Here is a 24,455-nt window from a genome sequence, read left to right on the forward strand (position 1 = left end):
GCACACTGTAATCCCAGCAGCTCGGGAGGCTGAGGCAGGAGGATCATCAGTTGAAGACAAGCTTGAGGAACTTAGACAGACCTGTCTCAAAATAAAATTAAAAAAAAATGACTGGGGATGAGGGTTAGGGGTTAAGTATCCCTAGGAACAATACCTGGGACCAAGAAAACAAAACAAAAACCGTATTGTGACACACCACAGGGCCAAGATGAGGTTCCTGCTCCTCTTTTACAGCAGAGTTTGGTCATCCTGGCCTGCTCTTTTCTTTCACCATGTGTCATCGATCCTCATGGATTTAAGCCCCATGATGGGCTGGAGGTGGGATTAGCTGGGCTGGCATCATGCAGGTAAAGTCTCTGGGTGACACTGCATGGGGAAGACAGAGCTGGGCACAGAAATGAGCAGTGACTGACAATTAAGAGCCCTGCATACCTTTGCCTTACCCAACCCCACATTCAAAGTAACAGAACCCACTAGTTGAGTTTGGTATGTGGTGTTTCTATGGTGCTGGTCACAAACATTGATTGAATATGACCTCATTGAATAACATTGTCATCTCTTTTTATGATAAAAGACCACAGGACACAGATACAGACCCCAAACACCTTCAAATGCACACCTGTGTGGTTTATATCCCATGGAGTGAGTGAGAAGGTAAGAGATCCTACATCTACACATTCTGACCCTGCAATAGACACTGAGCACACATCTGGCAAGCACACTACCATCACTTCTAGAAGAGCCCCCCAATTATTCTGGTTTTAAGGATGTGGCAACAAACTAATGTCTCCTGTAGATTTTCTAGCTCAGTCTCCTAGTCAGGGTGGATCTAGCAGACTGGACTGGTCTCTCTGAGTCTAAGGTCTCATTTTCTCACAAGACCTCTGAGTATATGTTCCGATTAATAGCATTGCTGAGTGCATGAGTTATTTCACTAACCATCTGTCTGCCTCACAAAGAAAGGAAGTATGTCATCATAGCATAATTTAACTAAGTCACAATCACCAATTAATGCCTTTGGAACCTAGACTGTAGGAGGTAATTGCTCCTGCTACTAATGGAGCCATTATTCAGCTGAGCACTTGTAGAGCTGCCTGTGTCTTCTTGATTCTTAATATCTCTAACTTAGAAACCAGAGGATTTGAGTGAACATCACCAAATATTTCTTACAGTTCTCCATCTTGTTCTGGAATAGCTGGGTTCCTCCCTCCTGAGACTAACTCTGGGCAGCAGGCCAGAGCTGCAGATCTGACCAGGTGGGAGGATTTGCTCTAAGATTGAGCTGAGTTAATTTCCACATAGGAAAGTCTGGTGAAAGGGCTGAGGCTCCTGTCCCTGTGGGCTTGGACATTGGGGGTGAATTAGAGGGACGGGAGGACATGTAAGGTCTGCTGGAGGAAGGCCTGCACGCCAGGTGCCGCAGCTCCTCCTTCTGTCTCCCTGTGGAACCTGAGGAAGTAAGTGTGACATATCTAACTCTGTTTCCACTTGAACAAAGTGATAGTAAAGGAAGATGTGTGAACAAAGCAATGACAGAGGGAGCCCAGCATGGGATGAAGGACTTTGTGATCTCAGCACAAAGATAATGGTAGAGGAGGGAGCAGAGGGCACTGACTGTGTTCTGGGGATTCCTTCCTGGTGCCTTTGGCTCCTCACATCAGGAGAGTTGGGTGAGTTCCTGGCTGATGCAAAGTGCAGACCTCGCTGCTTATCCTGGTAGACTATGTGTGTGGGCATGGCTCAGGGATTAACCATCTTGAAGAATTCAATAAACTTTCAGTAGATAAACTTTTAACTATGAGGCTACTTCTCTCAAAATGCAAACTCAACGACTTTAGATGAGGTGAGTCACACTGATATTTTTATACTGAGTTGATTTTGGCTAGATTTAAACAAAAGAGATATTTTTCAAATGTGGTTTTCCCATCATAAGGACACACTTTCTGTTGACCAAGGAAGAGGTTGTTTCATAACAACCTCCAAGCAGAACCATCTTATGTGTCAAAGGAATTGATGTGCACCTGTTAAAATTCTACCCGAGGTACCTTCCAGGGGTGTGATTTTAAATGAGATCATAAATTTCTTTGGATCTGAGTGTCTTCAGGGCTTAAAGTATGGGAGGAAGAGAGGAGAAGGACAAACCTTCAGGACCACTGTGTGCTGGACACACAGGGCTCACTGATCCATCTCCTCAGCTCTCACCCGAGGTTGAAGAGACTGAGTGAGCGGAGGCTCAACCATTGCCTGATTAGTGTAGGACTGAGTGTCTACAAGACTTTCAAAACTCTTCTCCTTACAACTTCTAGAGATAAAATTAGCTTGCTACACTTGATATTTCTACATGTATGACACCCTGTCACATGAGGTTAGTTTTTAACTCTATATATTTAAGCAGCCTGCCTTGTATCATGATTCCAGAGGGACACAGATCTTAGACCCACTTGAAGTCACAGGAACAACACTCTCCAAGTTATAACCAAGAGGGTGATGTTTTATGTAATTGTGATGCATGAAATAAGGATGCATCCCATAAGACAAAAAAATCACTATTCACAGATGGAAATAGACCTTCTGGTTAGCTCCTGGATCTTAAAAGTTTCAAATACCAGATGTACAGATCTGAAAATTACTATCTTCATTGATTGCCTGACAATATGAAAGCTTTCAGTGTGGGTAAGAAATGTAGTGCTGTAGTAATGACCATCAAACCATTCATATAATACTCTGAACTCCAATTTAGGCAACAGATAGTATACATGTAAAAACACCCTCCCTTCAAATTGAATGGCCCATGGAAAATGTGAATTTACAGAAGACTCAGGATTTGGCACTGCCAAGGCTGCTGGCACCATTACTCCTCTGAAATTAAACCTGGATTATACGAAGAAAGGAGGAAAGCACCCCGAGAGGCTCCATGCCGTACAGGCCAAGTTATAATTGTTAAATATTGATTTGTAGAATGATCCAGACACATTCCGTTAGTTTGGTCTATATTACTAATATACTTGCGAGGCTCATATTTGGCTCACTCAGCAGATGTGCTGAGACTCCTATGCAATAGTCCCTGATCTGGGGGCAGAAATAGAGGATTCAGTGGGTCCCCCATCCCTAAGCAGCACCCAGCTCTGCTGATGTTCCCAGGCCTCAGGGATCCCTGCAGGCTTGGCTTCCTCTGCTAAACCCAGGGAAGCCCCACTGTCCTCACTGCCCACTGCCCAGGCTCTGTGGGGCTCCTCCTCTCACCTCTGCTGAACCAGAGCCCCCTGTGGGGACTCCAGGGGACCTGACCAATGCACACCCACTGGCTCTCACCTGGTCCAGAACAGAATCCAGTCCTCTTTCCTCCCACACACCTGCCCTGGAGCCTGGAGCTTGCAGAGCACTCTGTCTCTGTGCTGTGCTGAGGACAGGCAGGCTCCTCCAGGGCTGGTCCTGCTGCTTAGTGTGTGCACAGTGTTCCAGAGCCTGAGGCTCCCACAGCACCTCCTGGAGTGGTCCTCAGTGCCCTGCCCAGCTGTCCCTCTGTCCTTCCCCCTGCTCTCCTGTGCCAGCTCTTACTGATGTCCACGCACCTCACAGCATGTGTGTGAGTTGCTGCTCTGTGGTCCTGTCACCCACTAAACATGAACTCCAGATTATGGAATCTTGTGTGCTTTAACCACTAATCAAGTCGACACCTGCAGCACTGCCACAAATCAGTAGCACTGAGCACGTTTTGAATGGTGAGTGTGTCGTGATGATGTGATCTTGTGTTGTGTCTTTTTCTTTGAGGTCATGAGTTCTTGCTACTCAAAGTTTTTAGAAGCAGAGGACCCTGGGATCACTCTGTGCTCCTGCTGGTACAAGAGCATGTATTTTCACTCTCAGCATGTGATGACTAGAGAGAGTTATTAATTCCCGTTTTTATATAAGCTCTCTTTCAAAATTTTATTCCTATCAAACAAAATTATATGAAGGAACAATTTAAGTTACCAATGGAGAATAATAATAATATCATCAAAGTACTAATTACTGTTCTTTGCTGAGGAAATATCAATAATCCAAGAGGACTGCCAAAACTGTCCTCTAAGACTGGATCTGGCCTCACTGTTGCTTTCTGATGAAAGATCCAAAGCATATTAAGTACAAACTCTAAAACCACAATCAGGACAGAAGTCAGGCACATATAGTGGAAATAAAAGAAATGCTAATATACATTTTATGCACATTTGGGAGAGTGAAAGAATAACAGAGCAATTGCCAGAGAGGGAGGTAGAAAGAGAGAAAAAAAGGAAGTAACGGGGTGAGATGGAATTTCCAAGTAATGACCTGGGCATAAGAAGTCAGAAGAAAGTATCGAGGAAGGTAAAGGACCTCATTTTTTAATGTTTTTCACTTTGTTACCGTCGATGCTGAGCATCTGACTTTTGTGACTGTCCTGTGCACTTAACAGTGGAGAGGACAGCTAAGGCAGATGCAGCCCATGTTCCTTCCCAGCTGAGCAGCTCAGCTGCACACAGACTCTCCTGCCTGCTGCTAGGAAGACCTCGCACAGTCCAGGAGAGCAGGCCACATCCCCTCTGAGCTCTGTGTGCCTTCACCTGTATGGAATGTGGACTTCAACATGTTTTGCCGGAGAGTAGTAATTACACTCATTGAATTGAATGAATGAATTTACACACATTGAGTCTTCATCAGTTCCTCAGTTTGGCATTTTGAAAGATAGAAATGTGAAGTAGGAATGCAGATTCCAAGTATGATCCCAGGCACAGCTGCATTTGATAATGTCATTCTCCATGCCAGTGAGTTCTGCTCTTTGAATTTGAAAAATGAGGGGATTATCTCCCAAATATACAGTACTGTGTTATGGATGGAAAAAAAAAATCATTACCATGTGAGAAGAATTCAGAGAAGTTATGGAATTGTGAAGTTTCATGTATAGAAAGAACATGTGAGTGTGTGGGTCTGTTGTCTACATCCATGTTATATTTCCATTATCACTCCACTTCTAGTTGCAAACTGCATGAAACCATGTGCATTATTTACTGTCACTTTTACATGGGCCATGGGCTTGCTCAAAAAAAGAAAATATCTAGCTGTTGGATATTGGGTTTGTAAGGCCTCAGAGAATGGACCCCTCATTAGGGAAGAAGCACATTGTGATTGGGTTGATCTCACAGGGCAGAACACGTTTATAGTTCAAAAACAATGATCGTGTGTGGTGACACACTTGAAGGACCAGGATAGAATTGTCTTGTGGAAGGTGAGCACTACAATCCTAGGAAGAAGATCCCAATTATCTGAGTGGCAATTGTGACATCTGTGGAGGGGAGATAAGAAATGAGAGATGTGGAAGAGGGAATGTAATTGAGTACCTAGCATCAAGCTCACAGGAACACTGAGCCCCACAGGCCATGTATGTGGTAAACATGCAGGATTTAATTGAGGTTGGTAAGAAAGGTGGAATTCTGACTTTCTCAGGTCCTGAGATCTTTTCATAGAGCCCTGAGGGAGGTTCCTGCCAGGACTCAGCAAGAAGGAATCCTTCTGCCACCTTACTGGGTTTGCTGGGCCTGTTATTGGTTTGTATTTCAGAGCCATGTATAATTCCATGACCTGGTGAGATGGTTCCCAGTGAAAACTGGAAGCCACATTCAATTCAAGTCTTAAAATCAATCGAAAAAAAAACTATGTTGAATGAAAAATTAATCATAAAGAAAGTCTAATAAAGTCAATTCCTTATTATTCTCCTATGCTGATACTTTCATATTTACTGCTTAGTTTTTATTTTTATTTTTCTGTCAAGGAAATCAAAGCAGTTCATTTTCATGGAGAAATGGAACCAAACTTCAAATGATTTCATTTTGTTGGGACTGTTACTTCCAAACCAAACTGGCCTACTTCTCCTGCTCCTGATCATCTTTGTGTTTGTCCTTGCCTGTTTGGGGAACTCAGGAATGACTGCCCTCATTCTCTTGGACCCCCGGCTCCACACACCCATGTACTTTCTCCTCAGCCAGCTCTCCCTAATGGACCTGATGTACATCTCCACAACTGTCCCCAAGATGGTGTCCAACTTCCTTTCTGGTCACAAGAACATCTCCTTCCTGGGTTGTGGTGTACAAGTTTTCTTCTTTGTGACATTGGCATGTTCTGAATGCTTACTCCTGGCCTCCATGGCCTATGACCGCTTTGTGGCCATCTGCCACCCCCTCCACTATCCTATCCGCATGAGTAAAATGATGTGTCTGAAGTTGATCCTGGGGTCCTGGACACTGAGTTCCATCAACTCCTTGGCACACACCATCTACACTTTTCAAATTCCTTACTGCAGATCCAGGGCCATCAATCATTTCTACTGTGACATCCCAGCTATGATGCCTCTGGCCTGCATGGACACCTGGGTCTATGAGTACATGGTGTTTGTGAGTGCCGTTCTCTTTCTCCTCATTCCTTTCCTTGGCATCACTGTGTCCTATGGACGGGTCCTGTTTGCTGTCTTCCACATGCACTCAAAAGAGGGAAGGAAAAAGGCCTTCACCACGTGCTCCGCACATTTAACTGTGGTGATCTTTTACTATGCACCTTTTGCCTATACTTATCTGCGGTCCAAGAATCTCCGCTCACCAGAAGAAGACAAGATTCTTGCAGTTTTTTACAGTGTCCTCACTCCCATGCTCAATCCCATTGTGTACAGTCTGAGGAACAAGGAGGTACTGGGTGCCATGAGAAGAGTGTTTGGGATGTTCTCCTCCAGGAAGACATGAGCTTGCCTGTCTGCATGGCTTTTTCCATGAAGAATCAGGAGCAGTGCTGTGTAATTGAAGTATGAGACACATATGCAATTAAAATTTTTTACTTACACATTTAACTGTAAAATTAATTTAAATGATATTTTCATATGAATGAGCATTTATGCTAAATTTTAGTGTTTTAATTTAATTGAAAGAATTGCAGTCAATGTTAATGTTAATATTGTTTAAACTAATTATAAGAGGAGAGCAAGGTGGCTGACTGGAGGGTGACTGCATCTCATGCTGGTCCCGCATTCAGGATTCAAGAAGAGGAGGTATTAAGAGACTCGGGACCAACTCAGAGCCACTAGGTGAGTCTCTCCCACTGGGTGAGGATACCCCAGACTGGGCGGCAGGCCCTGACCACAGGCAACTTCATGGAGCAGGGCCAGCCAGCAAGAGACTTGTGCACACAGCAAGGCTCCCCTGGGCCCAGTGGCAGGCCTAGACAGGCAGCTCTTAGAGCAGGGCCACACAGCTGGAGACTCCTCTGCAGGACCAGACTCCCCAGCCCAGGCGGTAGTTCTGGACAACAGGGAACATCGCAGAGGAGGGTGGTCAAGTGAGAGACTCACTCTTAGTGCGAGGCTCCCTGGACCAGGCAGTAGTTCCGGACAGAAGGGAACTTCTCAGAGGAGAGCTGTCCAGTGATACTTCCCCACCGGGTGAGTTTTCCCTGCCAGGTGAGCCTTTCCCACCAGAATGGTATAACAACAGACCCAGGCCCAGACCAACCGTGCCCCAGCCCACAGTCTAGTCCCCCTTGGGCTGACCATCCATCAACAAGTAGAGGCTCCTCTGCCCACTAGCAGAGAATACACCCCCCCTGAAGGCCACCACCACTAGAGGAGCAGCTTCCTTGTGGATCAGTGCATTATAAACTTCCACCAAACTTCAGGCTACTGTAGGCTAGGAGGTGAGTTATTGGAAATCTACAGGGACACTTTTAGTCCATAGAGGAAATCTGCAATATCTCAGAGTTTCACTATTAGAGAGGAAGATACCTGAACAATATGAGAAAACAAAAAAAGAAAATTCCCAAATAAATCTAGATGCTACATCAATAAAATACAATGATAGCATGGAAGAAGAAATGTCACAAAGGGAGTTCAGAATGTATGTAATTATAATGATCAACGAAGCACATGATGAGATGAAAGAGCAAATGCAGGCTTTGAATGATCGCACCACTCAACAGTTAAAAGAGCAAATGTGGGAAGCAAAAGATCATTTCAATAAAGAGTTAGAGATTTTGAAAAAAAACAAAGCAGAAATCCTTGAAATGAAGGAAAAAATAAACCAAATAAAAACTCTATAGAAAGCATAACCAATAGGATAGTACACCTGGAAGACAGAACCTCAGATATTGAGGACAATATATTTAATCTTGAAAACAAAGTTGACCAAACAGAAAAGACGGTAAGAAATCATGGAGAGAATAAAATGGAACAAGGCAGGGATGCCCTCTTTCACCACACTGTTCAACATTGTCCTCAAAACTCTAGCCAGAGCAATTACACAGAACAAGGAAATTAAAGGAATACGAATAGGAAAAGAACTCAAACTATCCCTATTTGCTGATGACATGATTATATATTTAGAGGAATCAGAAAATTCCACCACAAAACTTTGAGAACTATAAGTGAATTCAGTAAAGTAGCAGAATATAAGATCAATGTTCATAAATCCAATGCATTTTTAGACATAAGTGATGAATCTTCAGAAAGAGAAGTTAGAAAAACTACCCCATTCACAATAGCCTTGAAAAAAACAAAAGACTTGGGAATCAATCTAACCAAAGAGGTGAAAGACCTCTACAATGAGAACTACAGAACACTAAAGAGAGAAATTAAAGAAAACCTTAGAAGATGGAAAGCTCTCCCATGTTCTTGGATAGGCAGAATTAATATGGTCAAAATGGCCATACTACCAAAAGTGCAGTACAGTTTCAATGCAATTCCAATTAAAATCCTAATGACGAACCTCACAGAAATAGAGCAAGCAATCATGAAATTCATCTGGAAGAATAAGAAACCCAGAACAGCTAAAGCAATCCTTAGCAGAAAGAGTGAAGCAGGGGGTATTGCAATACCAGACCTTCAACTATAATCTAAAGCAATAGTAATAAAAATGGCATAGTATTGGTACCAAAATAGACAGGTAGATCAATGGTACAGAATAGTGGACATTGACACAAACCCAAATAAATACAATTTTCTCATACTAGACAAAGGTGCCAAAAATATGCAATGGAGAAAAGATAGCCTCTTCAACAAATGGTGCTGGGTACACTGGAAATCCATATGCAACGGAATGAAACTAAACCCCTTTCTCTCACCCTGCACAAAAATCAACTCACAATGGATCAAGGACCTTGAAATCAGACCAGAGATCATGCATCTAATAGAAGAAAAAGTAGGTCCAAATCTTCACCTTGTTGGCTTAGGATCAGACTTCCTTAACAGGACTCCCATAAAACAAGAAATAAAAGCAAGAATCAATAACTGGGATAGATTAAAACTAAATAGCTTTCTCTCAGCAAAGGAAACTATCAGCAATGTGAAGAGAGGGTCTACAGAGTGGGAGAAAATCTTTGCCACTCATACTTCAGATAGAGCACTAATTTCCAGAATCTATAAAGAACTCAAAAAATTCTACACCAAGAATACAAATAACCCAATCAACAAATGGGCTAAGGAAATGAACAGACACTTCACAGAAGAATATGTACAAGCAATCAACAGATATATGAAAAAATGTTCGCCATCTCTAGTAATAAGAGAAATGCAAATCAAAACTACACTAAGATTCAATCTCACCCCAATTAGAACGGCGATTATCAGGGATGTGGGGAAAAAGGTACACTCATACATTGCTGGTGGGTTGTAAATTTGTGCAGCCACTCTGGAAAGCAGTGTGGAGATAGCTTAGAGAACATGGAATGAAACCACCATTTGACCGAGGTATCCCACTTCTCAGCCTATACCCAAAGAGTTAAAATCAGCATACTACAGAGATACAGCCACATCAATGTTCATAGCTGCTCAATTCACAATAGCCAGATTGTGGAACCAACCTAGATGCCCCTCATTTGATGAATGGATCAAGAAACTGTGATATATATATACATATACACACAATGGACTATTACTCAGCCATAAAGAATAATAAAATCATGGCATTTGTAGGCAAATGGATGACACTGGAGAATATCATGCTAAGTGACATAAGTCAATCTCAAAAATCAGAGGATGAATGATCTCGCTGATAAACATGATGGCACATAATGAGAGTGGGAGGGGGGCAAGAATGGAGGAAGGAGCGACTGTATAGAGCGAAAAGTGTTGTGGGAGGAGTGGGGGGAAGAAAAAAATTAACAGATAGAATCAAACACCATTACCCTATGTAAATGTGTGATTACACAAAAGGTATGCCTCTACTTCATGTACAGGGAAACAAGATGTATTCCATATGTTTACAATAAAAATAAATTTAAAAACAAAAAAAAACTAATTATAGATTGTTTTATATCATACTCTATTTTATACCATTGTACACATGTTAATATTGGAGTACTAAAATTTTTATTAGGTTGATATTTATTACATGTACATATTTACATGAAATTATTACTATGTTTGTCTGTTTTTTTATTCTAAGTTGTCAAATCCTGTGTGTATGTTACATTTTTAACACATAGAACATTGTACCACACCACATTTGACCAGTATCCACAAAAGTGCAAGATCTGGGTGACTTTTAATCTTTCCCTTTGGGAAGATTGTTCTATGATTTCTGTTCATGCGACAATGAATTGTCCTCTGTAGTTTTAAAATCATTCATTTATTCTTTTCTTTTAAGGTTCAGTTTTAGTCTTGTAGAGATGTGGAACTCCTTTTGGCTCCTAGAAACCAGTTATTGACATGTTTAATTATTCCCCTCACATGTAATTTGTAAAGAAACTTATTTGCCTTGGGGACGAATACTACCTTTTTTTTTTTTTTCTGCCCTGTTCAACTTCTTGATTAAATACTGTGGATGGTCCTTGACTTCGCTGAGGAAATCATGCTTGGCTTTTATCCTCGATGGCTCTCTGAGCTGGATTTTGGGGTCTCAGGCTCCCTAAACTGTAGACAGTTACTGTTATGTGCCTTTCTAAGGGCGCATGCATTCACCAACCAAAGTCGCACACACAGACTTGTGCATATAGTTGTGTTTTGAAGCAGAGAGAGTGCTAGGTCACCTAAGAGAAAACTTACACCCCAAAGGCATGTCCCCGGTGAACCTCCAACCATATCCTACCTGCCTATAGTTACCACCCAGTTAATCCTTGTCAGTGGATTAATTCATTGACTAGATTAAAGCTATCATAACCCGATCATTTTCCCTCTAAACTTTTCAAAGTGTCTCACACATGAGTTTTGGGTACCCCACATATTCAAAAATAACATTGTACCATAGCACCCAAAAACTCATATCCTATTTAGAGAGCAAAATACATTAACTCCATTTTTAAATCTTCAGTAATTTTAACAGTTCCAGCACTGCCCAAAAGTTCATATCCAAATTCTCCTCTGAAACTCAGGAAAAATTCAGTATGAGCCCTTTTAAAAGTCAAAACAATTTACATATCTCCAATATGTAGAGAGCAATCAATTTCATTCCAGAAGAGAGAAATAGGAGCATGGAAAGAAAGGATGGAACCAAAGCAAAGACTGAACTCCAGCTGAGCAAACATGTCCTCTTTCCTAGTGAAGTGTTCAGCATCTCTCTACTGACTGTACTGTCTCTAATAACCACAACTGTCTTGGCCCCAGTTTTGCTCACATTTTTCAGGTCCAACTGTAAGTTTTTCCAATTTTACTGCTCTTCTTTCTGCTCCTGATTGTCACAATAAATGCGGATCAAGCCTCCAGCAACATCCGTGCCACCATCTAAATGCCATGCTGCATACAAATTTCTTCTGCCAGATTATTCAATATATCATGTTAACTTTGACCTCATAGAAACTCTAAGGGCATAAACAAAATGTAGACAACTTCTTATCCAGAACATAACATGAATGGCCTTTAAGGCAATTTCCATTAGACTCCTCCTCTCAAAGGGGTTTAGCCTTTGCTGTCCACAGCCCTATCTGCATTCTGGACATCTGGGTCCTCTCCTGAATCACCCATTAAACACTAGTGTAAAGGTTTTCTGGCTTGCATCTATAAACTTTTCAGAATTTCTCCCCCTAAGAAGTTTTCTAAACCATGGTCATTTTCCAAGGAGTTGTAAACAACTTGGTCATCTTATTCACAGTAATGACCCCACTTCTCAGTACTAATTTCTGATTTTGTCAACATTTTTCAGCATTGTGACTAAAAGATCTGCCAAGATAAATTTTAGAAGGAACGTTTATTTGGGGCTCATGTTTTCAGAGATCTTGGTCCATATATTTCCAACTCCATTGCTCTGAGACCAAGGTGAGGCAGAAGATCATAGTAGAAGAGTGCGTCAGAGCAGCTCAAACATGAAAATCAGGAGGCAGAGTGAGCCCTGATCACCAGGGAGAAAATGTAGACTTCAAAGACACAGCCAATGACACACGGTCTCTAGACATGCCCTACCTGTCTGCAGTTACCACTCAGTTAATCCTCATCAAACTCTGATGACCTGATCACTTCACTTTGAACTGTCTTGCATTGTGTCACACAGGAGCGTTCTGAGGACACAACATCTAAACTGTAGCAAGTTATCACTGTGTCTCATCTTTTCTGAACTGCTTGTCTGATTATTACCATGAGCCATCAGGCACATGCCCAGTTCTCCCTGGAGGTAACTCTCCATTCAGGGCCCTGTCCACATCTCACAATTTCATGCTCATGGGCTGTCTTTGTACCCCTTGCTCTGAGAGTCCTGGAAGAGTTAGGACAATGTTTCTGCTGTTTCACCAGGTGACACCATTGAACAACTCTGTCTCATGCTTGTGCTGGGCACTGTCATTGGTTGCTGCACATGCAGTCTTATGGCTATTCTCATACATGTGCTGGGCAATGTCCTTGATGTGCACAGGCAGTCTGATGACTCTTCTCATGCATGTGCTAGGTACTGTCCTTGGTGTGTGCACATGATGCCTGATGGCTGTTCTCATGCATGTGCTGGATACTGTCCTTAGTGTGCAGATGCAGCCTGATGGCTGTTCTCATACTTGTGCTGGGCACTGTCCTTGGTGTGCACATGCAGCATGATGACTCTACTCATGCATGTGCTGGGCACTGTCCTTACTGTGCATAGGCAGGCTGATGACTCTTCTCATATATGTGCTGGGCACTGTCCTTGGTGTGCACATGTAGCCTGATGGCTGTTCTCATACTTGTGCTGGGCACTCTCCTTGGTTTGTGCACATGCAGCCTGATGGCTGTTCTCATGCATGTGCTGAGTACTCTCCTTGATGTGCACATGCAGCCTGATGGCTGTTCTCATACATGTGCTGGACACTGTCCTTAGTGTGTGCACATGTAGCCTGAAAGTTGTTCTCATACATGTGCTGGACACTGTCCTTGGTGTGTGCACCTGTAGACTGATGGCTGTTCTCATACATGTGCTGGACACTGTCCTTGGTGTGTGCACATGCAGCCTGATGGCTGTTCTCATGCATGTGCTGGGTACTCTCCTTGATGTGCACATGCAGCCTGATGGCTGTTCTCATACATGTGCTGGACACTGTCCTTAGTGTGTGCACATGTAGCCTGATGGCTGTTCTCATGCAGGTGCTGGGTACTGTCCTTGGTATGTGCATATGCAGCCTGATGACTCTTCTCATGCATGTGCTGGGTACTGTCCTTGGTGTGTGCACACGCAGCCTGATGACTCTTCTCATACATGAACTAGGTACTGTCCTTGGTGTGTGCACATGATGCCTGATGGCTTTTCTCATGCATGTGCTGGGTACTCTCCTTGATGTGCACATGCAGCCTGATGGCTGTTCTCATACATGTGCTGGGCAATGTCCTTGGTGTGCACATGACACCTGATGGCTGTTCTCATACATGTGCTGGACACTGTCCTTGGTGTGTGCACATGCAGCCTGATGGCTGTTCTCATACATGTGCTGGGCACTGTCCTTGGTGTGTGCACATGATGCCTGATGACTCTTCTCATACATGTGCTGGGCACTGTCCTTGTGCACAGGCAGGCTGATGACTTTTCTCATATATGTGCTGGGCACTGTCCTGGGTGTGCACATGTAGCCTGATGACTGTTCTCATACTTGTGCTGGGCACTGTCCTTGGTGTGTGCACATGCAGCCTGATGGCTGTTCTCATACATGTGCTGGGCACTGTCCCTGGTGTGCTCATGCAGCCTGATGACTCTTCTCATGCATGTGCTGGGTACTGTCCTTGGTGTGTGCATACGTAGACTGATGACTCTTCTCATACATGAACTACGTACTGTCCTTGCTGTGTGCACATGATGCCTGATGGCTCTTCTCATGCATGTGCTGGGTACTCTCCTTGATGTGCACATGCAGCCTGATGGCTGTTCTCATACATGTGCTGGGCACTGTCCTTGGTGTGCACATGATGCCTGATGGCTCTTCTCATGCATGTGCCGGGTACTCTCCTTGATGTGCACATGCAGCCTGATGGCTCTACTCATGCACGTGCTGGGCACTGTTCTTGTTGTGCACAGGCAGACTGATGACTCTTCTCATACATGTGCTGGGCACTGTCCTTGGTGTGTGCACATGTAGCCTGATGGCTGTTCTCATACATGTGCTGGCTACTGTCCTTGATGTGCACATGCAGCCTGATGGCTCTACTCATGCACTTGCTGGGCACTGTCCTTGTTGTGCACAGGCAGACTGATGACTCTTCTCATACATGTGCTAGGCCTTGTCCTTGGTGTGTGCACATGTAGCCTGATGGCTGTTCTCATGAATATGTGGGCACTCTCCTTGGTGTGTGCATGCAGCCTGATGACCCTTCTCATGGATGTGCTGGGTACTGTCCTTCCTATGTGCACATGCAGCCTGATGGATCTTCTCATGCATGTGTTGGGCACTATCTGTGATGTGTGCATGTGAAATCTAATGGCTCTAACCATGCATGTGCTGAGCACTCTCTTGGGGTGCACATTCACATCATGGCTCCTTGCATGTATTCCTGGGCACTGTCCTTGGTGTGTGCATGCAGTTCTATTGCTCTTCTCACCCATGTTCTGGGCACTGTCCTTGGAGTGCCCATGCAGTCTGATTTCTCTTCTCATGCATGTGCTGGGCAAGTTCTTTCCAAGGACAGCAACTGACAAGAATAGTAGAGATTATACCTTAGTTAAATCAAGCTGGAATAAGAAGATACCTGTAGGTAGGAAGTGTATAAACAACATAAATCTATTCTTCCTTACCTCGGAAGCTGGGAATCTCAGGATCTTGGGACGTTCAGTATTACTGTGTGGCAAGGGAAGCATCCTGGTTAAATATGGTGCCTGCTTGCCACAACCTCACATGGTGGAGGTTGAACAAGCTCCCTACAAACCATTTTCAAAGGCGCCCAGTCCATTTGTGAGGCCCTGCATTCATGACTGATTGATCACCTCCTATCACCCACTTCCAAAGCCATCAGTATGGGGTTCAGGATTTTAACAATTGTTGGGGAGGACACAAACTCCTCTTTTAACATTCTCATTTCTACCTACAGCTGAAGGGCTCACACATTTGCTTTCCAGCAAGATACATTCAGAGAAATTAACTTTGGCTTCTCATGTGTTTACACACATCTTGAGGCTTTTCATGGTTTCTCTGTACCCAACGCAGCCTTGGAGGTGGGACTGGATTCACATGATGGCAGTTATGAAAGGAGCAGCAGGAGGAAAGGAAGGCACCAAGTGGCCTTTGCCTGGCAGAGCTGAGGAGTTGCTGTTGGCACAGGCCCTATCCATACCTGGAGGCTGGATTCCCTTCTGTTCAGAGCTTTGCTCTGTGGAGTCTCCAAGACAGTTACCATTTGACTTTAATGGAAAGACAGGGAATGCCTGTGCTTAGGCATTATATTTCACTAGGAAGTTATAGTTAAATAGAGTGTATACATGATAAATGCAAGAAAAGAAAACAAGGACTTATTATAATTCATCAAGTTCATAATCTATGGATTTAAACATTCTCAATTGCAAAGTAAATACATGCCCATTATGAATCAGAAATATGAATAAAGATCTTTTAAACTTTTAAGAAATTAATAGTAGAGATTTTAGGATGGATAAAACATTTTATTCTAAAGGGTCAGATGAATCAATCATTAATAGTAAAGAAGTTCTTGACTTTACTCTGCAATTGAGAATGATGTGATAAAATGTACACAACCACACTGTGTGTTTAAAAAACTTTATAGTTTCTATAAGTTTTTATAAGGGTGAGATTTATTTAAGTGTTACTGACTAGTTTTTAATTTAAGTTTAGGGTCTAGTGTGTATCTCTCTGGGGAGATCTTGCTTCGCATACATAAGAACCCGAGTTAGATGCCCAGAAAGTATCCAAAATCAATAACCAAATTACAACAGCAATAACAACTCTCTCTCTCTCACTACACACCACTCTCTCCACACACACACACACACACACACACTGAGACTGACATGAAATTCATTTCTATGAAGAGTTATATCATGTTAGAAAATAAATTGCTCCCTGGGAACCATTAACTTTACACATATTAGAAATTGTATTTTGAAATAATTGATCATAAACTTATTCCAATAGTCTTTAAGTTTATAAACATTTCTGAGAAAACTGTAGAAAATTAAGGAAGAACATTATTCTCATAATTAATCACTGTTTAACCTACTTGTCATCTAAGAGGTGCTAATGTTCACAGACGTTCACTTTCTGTAACCCACTTCTGCAGATGTAATAGACACAGTGAGTCTTTGGGATTTTTGTTGCTGTGATCAAAGCACCTGAAAATAACAGGTTTAAGGAGGAATAAATAATGTGGGGGTCACATTTTAGGTCTCAGTCCATAGATGGCGACTCCATTCCTCAGGGCTCAAGTGGAGGAAGAACATTATGGCAGATGGTGAGATGGAGGGAAGCAGCTCAGGACATGGCCACAGGAAGCAGAGAGAATCTACTGTCTTCTACAAATAAAAAAATAAAACTGCAAGGGCACACTCCCAGGGACCCATCTCCTTCATCCACACCCTACCTGACAACAGTTGCCACTCAAGTAAAGCCACCAGTGGATGAATGCACTGAGTAGATGAACCTCTCACCCCAGTCAAGTCACCTCTGCACCCTCTTCCATTGTTCCACACAGGAGCTTGGGGGACACCTCACCTCCACACCATGACATGCAGCTCCAGCACATCTCATTTGACAGACACGGCCTGATCCAGGAGTGGCAGTGGCCACATGTGATGTCAGTGGATTGTGTGCTGAGCACGGGGGAGGGATTTGGATTCAGGAGTGGTCAGGTGTCCACATGCAAGGAGAAGACAGTGTCCTGGAATCTCAGGGCAGGGACGCATAGGAAGTTCTTCTCCTGATAAAAAATGAACATTGGATAATTAGTAAAACGTTCTCAAGAGGCCTAAAGCTTTCATGCCTAGATGTTACCTTAGAGTCAGTCAATGAACTTATGAAGAAACCTAACATCAGGAAACAGTAAATCCAAACTGTGCAAGTACAAACAGAAACTTGCACTGAGACACACACTCTCACGTGCATACATACGAGCAGTTGAAGGTGACTTGAAGAATGAGCAAGAAAGTGATCATACTGAATAAAAATTCAAAAGTCCAGAGAAGACCTCAATGTGACTGAAGACACAACAGCTGTATCCTTTCAGGAAGGGAAGAAAAAATTTCTGTTGGAAAATAAATTACACTGACTGATAGAAATGCAAAAGGAAATTTTTAAAAGACAAACTGGGAAAATCTCCCAGAAGGAAAAGACAACAAGAGCAGCAACATTAGAAGACTGACATTTGGAAAAGGTAGAAAATGTAGGTGAGGGTAAAAAAGAACTGATATTGCTTATGTGTCTTCCTAGATATGTAATAAAATTTAATAAAAATATTTAAAAAATAAAATATAATAAATCTCATACTTGAATGAAAAAAAATCTCCAAAATCAAATATCTGTGCTGTTGTTTTAAAGATGCATGAAGACATCAAAAAAGAAGTTGTTTTATTGAAAGCATTTTCATGAAAAATTTGCTTTGGGAACTAGATCCTAAAGCATCTGAGGGGACATTTCTATTGACAAAGAAAGGTCTGGAGTCCACCCTCCCCTGAGCCAAGAAGAGGGATGCAGACCCAAGAGAGACTGGGAGGAAGTTGAGCACTGCACCGGTATTGATGTGCCCAGGAGCTAATATGGAGAAAATGTAAAGTACAAACTGGAACTGAACCACTGAAAAGGCCCGATTCTTTGTTTAAGGGGGAATACATCAAAGGCAGGGACAGGGTTTCAGTGGGAGGAGTTTTGTTTGAGTGCTTGTTTCCTGGTATGGCTGGGATCTTGAAGTAAATAATTTGATTGGCATTTGGGAAGCTACACCCATCCCAGGAAGGCTGTGCTTCAACCTGGGATGGGAGCCAAGACAGGGTGCCCCATCAATCAGGCATTCTAAATCCAATGGGTTCTGATTGGGAGTTTCTAAGATGAGGCTTCCCTACTTAATGGATCAAACATGGCTCACTTCACATACATGGTTCACAGGTGTCTGTCAGCAGGATACCCTGTGGAAATGAGTCCACTGCCCACATTGCTCTCCATAAGATCTACCTGCTGCCTGGAGATCATACACTAGAAGATCCATGGTTAAGGTATTCAGGTACAAGAGTGACAGGTAGTGCAGATTCCTGGAGGGCCTAATGTCTACTAAAGCAATGGCACAGGCTGTCAAACAAAAGCTAAACTTGTGTCTATCTGCTGGAGAACAAGCTGACATCCTCTACAGCATGGAAGAGATCCAAACACTCAGCCTGCCTCCAGGAAGCTGCTCACTGTCTCAGGGAATGCTGCACCCTCAGAGGCTCAGCTTCTGTTTACCTTGTTGGAAGGTGAGATAGTAATCAAATTTGTCCTGAAGAAAAAGGTAACCCATTGATAAAATGTGTAAAGACCCAAATAGACATTCTCAGTGACATCTGAGTGGCAAAGTCTATGAAAAATGGTCAAAGTAAGCCATGAAGGAAATGCAAATGTAAGCTACAATGAGATCTCATCTCACGCAAGTTAGAAACGTTCATATAAAATAGAAAAAAATCACAAGTGCTCATGATGCTAGGGAAAGGGGTTCTCTTATTCCCTGTTGGTGGAACTATAATTTAGTACTGGCATTATGGAAAACAGTTGGTGGGGTCTTAGAAAACTAAAAATAGGACTCTCCCAGGATTCAGCTGTCCTGTGACTGGGTGTATCCAAGGGAAATAACGTGATTCTATCTCAGACATGCCTGCACTCCCATGTGTATTGCAGCACCATATACAGGAGCCACAATGTTCAATCAAACAGGGTTCCCAATAGGAGACACGTGGGCGAGGAAAACATTTGCACTTACTCAAAATGGAACATTAAAGAGTGAAGCCCTACCCTCTGCCGCAATATACACGGCACTGGGAGTAATTAAGTGAAGTCAGACAGACACAGAGAGACAAGTATCATATATGACCATTGTCATCCTTGATATTGTCAAGGATAATCCTTGATGATTGTCATCCTAAAATAGCTGGAGGCTTATGGATGCTTCCAACACACAGAAATGATTAAAGTTTGAGGAGGTGGAAGTGCTTATTGCCCTCGTTTTTCTATAACATGCTGTAATATGTAGCAGATATTCTGTGGGACTCAGAAAGATGAATCAATATTGTGTCTCAATACTAATAACAAATGAGCCCTGGAGAGGTCACGCTCATGCTGATGAGCCTCTGCACCGACTCTGCCTACACCACCACTGATTCTTCTAAAGGGAACCATGGAGTAAGAAGCAGGGTGCTGGAGGGCAGCTGGTGTTTCCTGGAGAGTCTAAGTATCTGTATCTGTTTTGGAGCCAGAACTAACATTTTTGTACTGCAGTGGGCATATAAATAGATGTAATCACATTCCAAAGGCATTCATTTATATGTACCCATTACCAAAGTCACTGTTCTTCATCGTGCTCTTCCTAAGTCCCTTACCAGCCATGTATCATCCTCCACAGTGGTCATTGCTGTGTGCCTGCTTTAATGAGTCTCTTCTCCTGGCCTCCCAGTCTTCCAAGTTCAGCCGGACATTCCCTTGAGGAGTGCCTGTTACGCCTTCTTGCCCTGTGCTGTCAAATCTTCTCAGAAGGACATCTGCACCCTGGGAATCCACCCTTCCCTGACCATTCAGTGGAAAGGATTTCTCCATGAGCCAAGGTCTTCTGAGTCCTGGGGACACCACCTTGGAGCAGTGACTTTCATTCTGGGTGCCCTCCCTTTTTCTTTTTATGTTGTTGATGGACTTTTTCACTATTATGATTATTTATATAGTGTGCTGAGAATCGAACCCAGTGTCTACCCAGGTGAAGCACGTATTCTGCCACTGAGGCACAATTGCAGCCCTCTTGATGCCCTCTTGATCGCCCTTCTTGAAAACCCTTCTGCATAATTCCCACCATTATTCCACCTTAACTTCCATCTCTACATACAGAAGAAGAAACTCAATGTCAGGTCAGATCCTTCAATTTTTATATGCATTCAAAAGCATTATTGAATTCCATGGGTCCACCATTGTGCTCTAAATAGTTGATGTTGCATAATTTTAAAGAAGCTGTAGCTGAGAAAATCCTGGAAAGAGGAGATGACGGGAGGAAAGGGGGAAGCTACGTATAAAGCCATAGGAGTGGACTTGGGCCAGTGCACCTGCTCTCTGTACTTTCCCTGGATAGAAGGCTGAACATGTGTGTATAGAGTGCACTGGGCTGAATGTTTAGTGGAAGGAGGTGTCAGTGCTGGCTGACCAGGTGCTCTTACCAAACTCATTCTTTTCCAAACTGAATGAGTCTTTGAATGTGGAATAGGAGACTCAGAGCTTAGAAATGGTTGGTAGGTGTAGCAAGAGCCCAAATCTATCACACACTGTGCAGTTGGACCATGCAGAGCCAACACAGGGAGCCTTCTGGAGACCCATGCCCAATAGGGGAGCCGTGATCCCTCACCTGCACACCTGACAGCAAGACTCCAGACGTACCTGCTTGTTAGGGGCCTGAGAGTGGACCCCATGTCAAGCTTTGTTCAGTCTCTAAAAACGTCTGTTCCTTTCGAAGTAACCTTCAACAGCTGAACCAGGCAGGCCACCATGAACGAGAGCTCCATGTACTCCTACTGCAGACAAACTCAAGTATTCCAAGGTCTCCAAGACATACTCATACCACCCCACTATTCAGACATGATCAAGGCCTCCATGCAGGCTGAGAAGAAACATGCCAGCTTCTGGCTGAAATCCGTGCAGAAGTGCATCAAAAGTCACTACAAGGTGAATGAGAGCACAGACCCCAGATCAAGTTATCCATCAACCACCAGTGTTCTCACGCAAACCAAACGAGTGCATACCTCAGGGACCTTCTGTCTGGACAAGAGTGATGAGCCCAAGAGGTCAGTGGTTTCAAGAAAACCAAGAATGAAGTCAAGAGGTGTTCAACTGAAGAAGTCCACCAAGTCAAAGACAGCTGTCACCAAACCCCAAGCAAGAAGCCCAAAGCCACCCTAGTAAAGAAGGTAAAGAAGAAGTTGTCTGCCATGCATGGGAAAACCAAAACACCCAAGATTGTCAAAGCCAAGTCCACCAAAGCCTCCAAGTCCAAGAAGGTCAAAGTGGTGAAGTTCAAAGCCATGTCCAGTGCCTAACAGGCCAGTAGGATGAAGGGACAGTGGAGGCTTTTCTATGGTTACTCCTTCCTCCTTGTTTTCTGTAAATGCTTTTCTCCTTTCTGTTCTCTTGAACCTCATCTGCAACCCTTCACCCAGTTCTATTTTGACCTTGCAAGATACACTTTGGATTCCTCAAAAATTGTGGATAACACCCAAGGACAGCAACCACAGATCTCATCTGTGCCATGATGAGGAATTGCTTGTGTTTTGTTTTGTTGATCTGATAGTAATCTTACAGGGTATGGATTTGGGTGTGTTTATGTTGGGTGGTTTGTTTACTCTGAAGGCAGATGGAGGAGGAGACAACAGCAAGGACATTTGTTTTGGCTAGCCTAGAGGGAGCCCAGGGACTGCTGGTTGTAGGAGTAGCTACAAGTTTAGAGATTGGGTGCCCCTTTTGAGAGTTTCAGAACCTTTGGTGGGGAGGAAATGGGTGGCAGCTGGCAGCAATAAAGCAGGGAGGCAGAGAGAACTCTCCCTGGGCTGACCTCCGGTGTTGAGCAGTCGCCAGTTCAAGCCCAGTCGCCCTCTCACTTCTGTTAATCTGCCCTTGGATCTCTCTGTTGGAGGGGGTTCAAGACACAGTTGTTTGGGAGAAGCTAATACTTCATCCCAGTCAGCTAGAAACTAGCCATTGAAGGGTGTCTGTGGCTTCACAATTGTCCCCTGTTAAAAGAGGTTGGAAACTTTTGGGGTAGTGGGGAGTCAGTCAACCAGGTTCCTCAGTGTGCCCTGTTGAATCACTGGGGTTTTCCACGTAATTGGTGGATTGTGTGCTAGAAGGACTTTTTGTTGTTTTCCGTCCTGTATAAGATGTGGCTTCACTTGTTCTCGCTACCCACTTAGAAGACTTCTGATCTCTGTTTACTTCTGAGTCTTTCATAAGTAGTTGAAGATGGGAAGGAGGAGGAGTGGGAGGGAATGGTGAGACCCTGTGGCTGATGCTGATTTTACAGAGCAGTGTTAGAGAGCCAGGCCTGTGCATGTGCGACTATGCACATGTGTCTGTGGAGGGCTAGTGCGTGACATTTCACACAGAATCTGGGAGGAAGAATCCTGCACAGCAGACTTACTATTTTTAATAGGAAAATGGCACACTTCATGTCCCACCACCCACTTTTTTTAAAAACAAGTGTTATTTGGTCAGGAAAAGACATGCTATCATTGTAATTTAAAAATTTTGAAACAATATTGGGATAAGGGGAAAAAACGAATGTGGAAGGATGCTGGACAAGGAATGCTTTACTGAGTTTTGCAGATCAAGAACATAGTGTGACATGCCAAAGCGTCAGTGTGAATCCCGTGTTCATAAGCGAAGACCCCCTCCTCCTGGCAGGTACTCTTCTCCACCATGATTCCTGGTTCCCTGTGGACTTCACAGGTAGCAGACTTGGGGTGGGTGTGGCTCGTGGGGAGTTCGCAGGCCTATACCAAGGAACCTCACCGCACCGGGTGAGAGAAGGCTTCCACCAAGGTAAACAGAAAGGACAAACACTCTTCATGTTTATAACTGACCTACTTCTCAGATTTAAACCAATGGAGCTCATTTGTCAAGGCTTTCACTTCATGATATTTCCATTATGTGAGTCACAAATATTTATTAAATACACTCCATTAAATAGCTTTCTGTCATTTCTTCCTATGGCAAAAAAACTCTATGGCACAGATAAGAATTCAAAATAACTTGAAATGTGCAATTCTCTGGTTTGACACTCTGGACTGAATGAGATAGTAACACTCTCACGTCTGTTCATTCCTACCTCTGCAACAGACACTTTTGAGAACTTGGCTTACATACTTCCACTTAATTTCCAGAATGCGATTAGTCATTTTTTAAAGAATTTGTCAATGAATTATTGTCTTAAGAAAATTTCCAATTCACTCTCCTAGTCAGTGATGGATGTGGCATGCTAGACTCATCTTTCTATGTCTACATCCTCATTGTATCACAAGAACTGAGTCAACTTTCCACTATAGTGGAATATAGGATTTTCATGACTCAATTATCTACCTATTCTTAGGATTAGGATTTTCATGACTCAATTACATACCTATCCTTAAATAGAAGAAAGAATTTTTGTCCCAGCATAAGTTACATTAGTCACAACCACTTCAACTTCTTGTTCGATTCACAGGGAAAAAAGAATAGTCCCAAAGAACAGCAATTTCCTCTGGAAACTCACTAAACTGTAGAAGGTAATTGTTCCTGCTATGAATGCAGCTGGTACTCAGCTGAAGACTCATCAGTGATTCCTGCCTCTTGTTGACCCTGAGGACTCCAATGTCCAAATGTGGGAGTTCAGTAATCATTTCCTAGCACCCATTCCAGATCTCCAACCGTGTTCTGGAATAGCTGGTTCCTCCCTCCTGAGACTAACTCTGGGCAGCAGGCCAGAGCTGCAGAGCTGAGCTGGTTGGTGGATTTGCTCTAAGCTTGAGCTGAGTTCATCTCCATGTCACCAAAGTCAGGTGAAATGGCCAGGCTCCTGTCCCTGTGGGCTTGGACACTGGGGGCAATTACAGGGAAGGGAGGGTATGTAATGTCTGCTGGAGGAAGGACCTGCACACTAGGTGCCACAGCTCCTTCTGACCCCCTGTAGAACCTAACGAAGTAAGTGTGACATGTCTACTCTGTTTCCACTTGAACAAGGTGATAGTAGAGGAAGTTGTCCAAGCACAGTGATAGCATACGGGACATGGCTCAAGGGTAAAATTCTTTGTATTTTCAGCATAAAACAAACTACATGCTACAGGAAGGAGCAGTGAGAACTGAATATGTTCTGAGGATGCCTTCCTCGTGCCTTT

General features: G+C 43.4%; 1 protein-coding gene across 1 annotated transcript; it reads left to right on the top strand.

Moving 5' to 3' along the window:
* Positions 1-5,807: 5,807 nt before the first annotated feature.
* On the top strand, positions 5,808-6,746 carry LOC306663352 (olfactory receptor 2L13-like; the record flags this gene model as incomplete). Its single annotated transcript, XM_079143752.1, has 1 exon — positions 5,808-6,746. One exon carries the CDS (start codon positions 5,808-5,810, stop codon positions 6,744-6,746), a length of 939 nt encoding a protein of 312 aa, XP_078999878.1.
* Between the last annotated feature and the right edge of the window lie 17,709 nt (positions 6,747-24,455).

Source organism: Sciurus vulgaris, assembly GCF_902686455.1.
Source record: "Sciurus vulgaris genome assembly, chromosome: 6".
Classification (NCBI taxonomy): domain Eukaryota; kingdom Metazoa; phylum Chordata; class Mammalia; order Rodentia; family Sciuridae; genus Sciurus; species Sciurus vulgaris.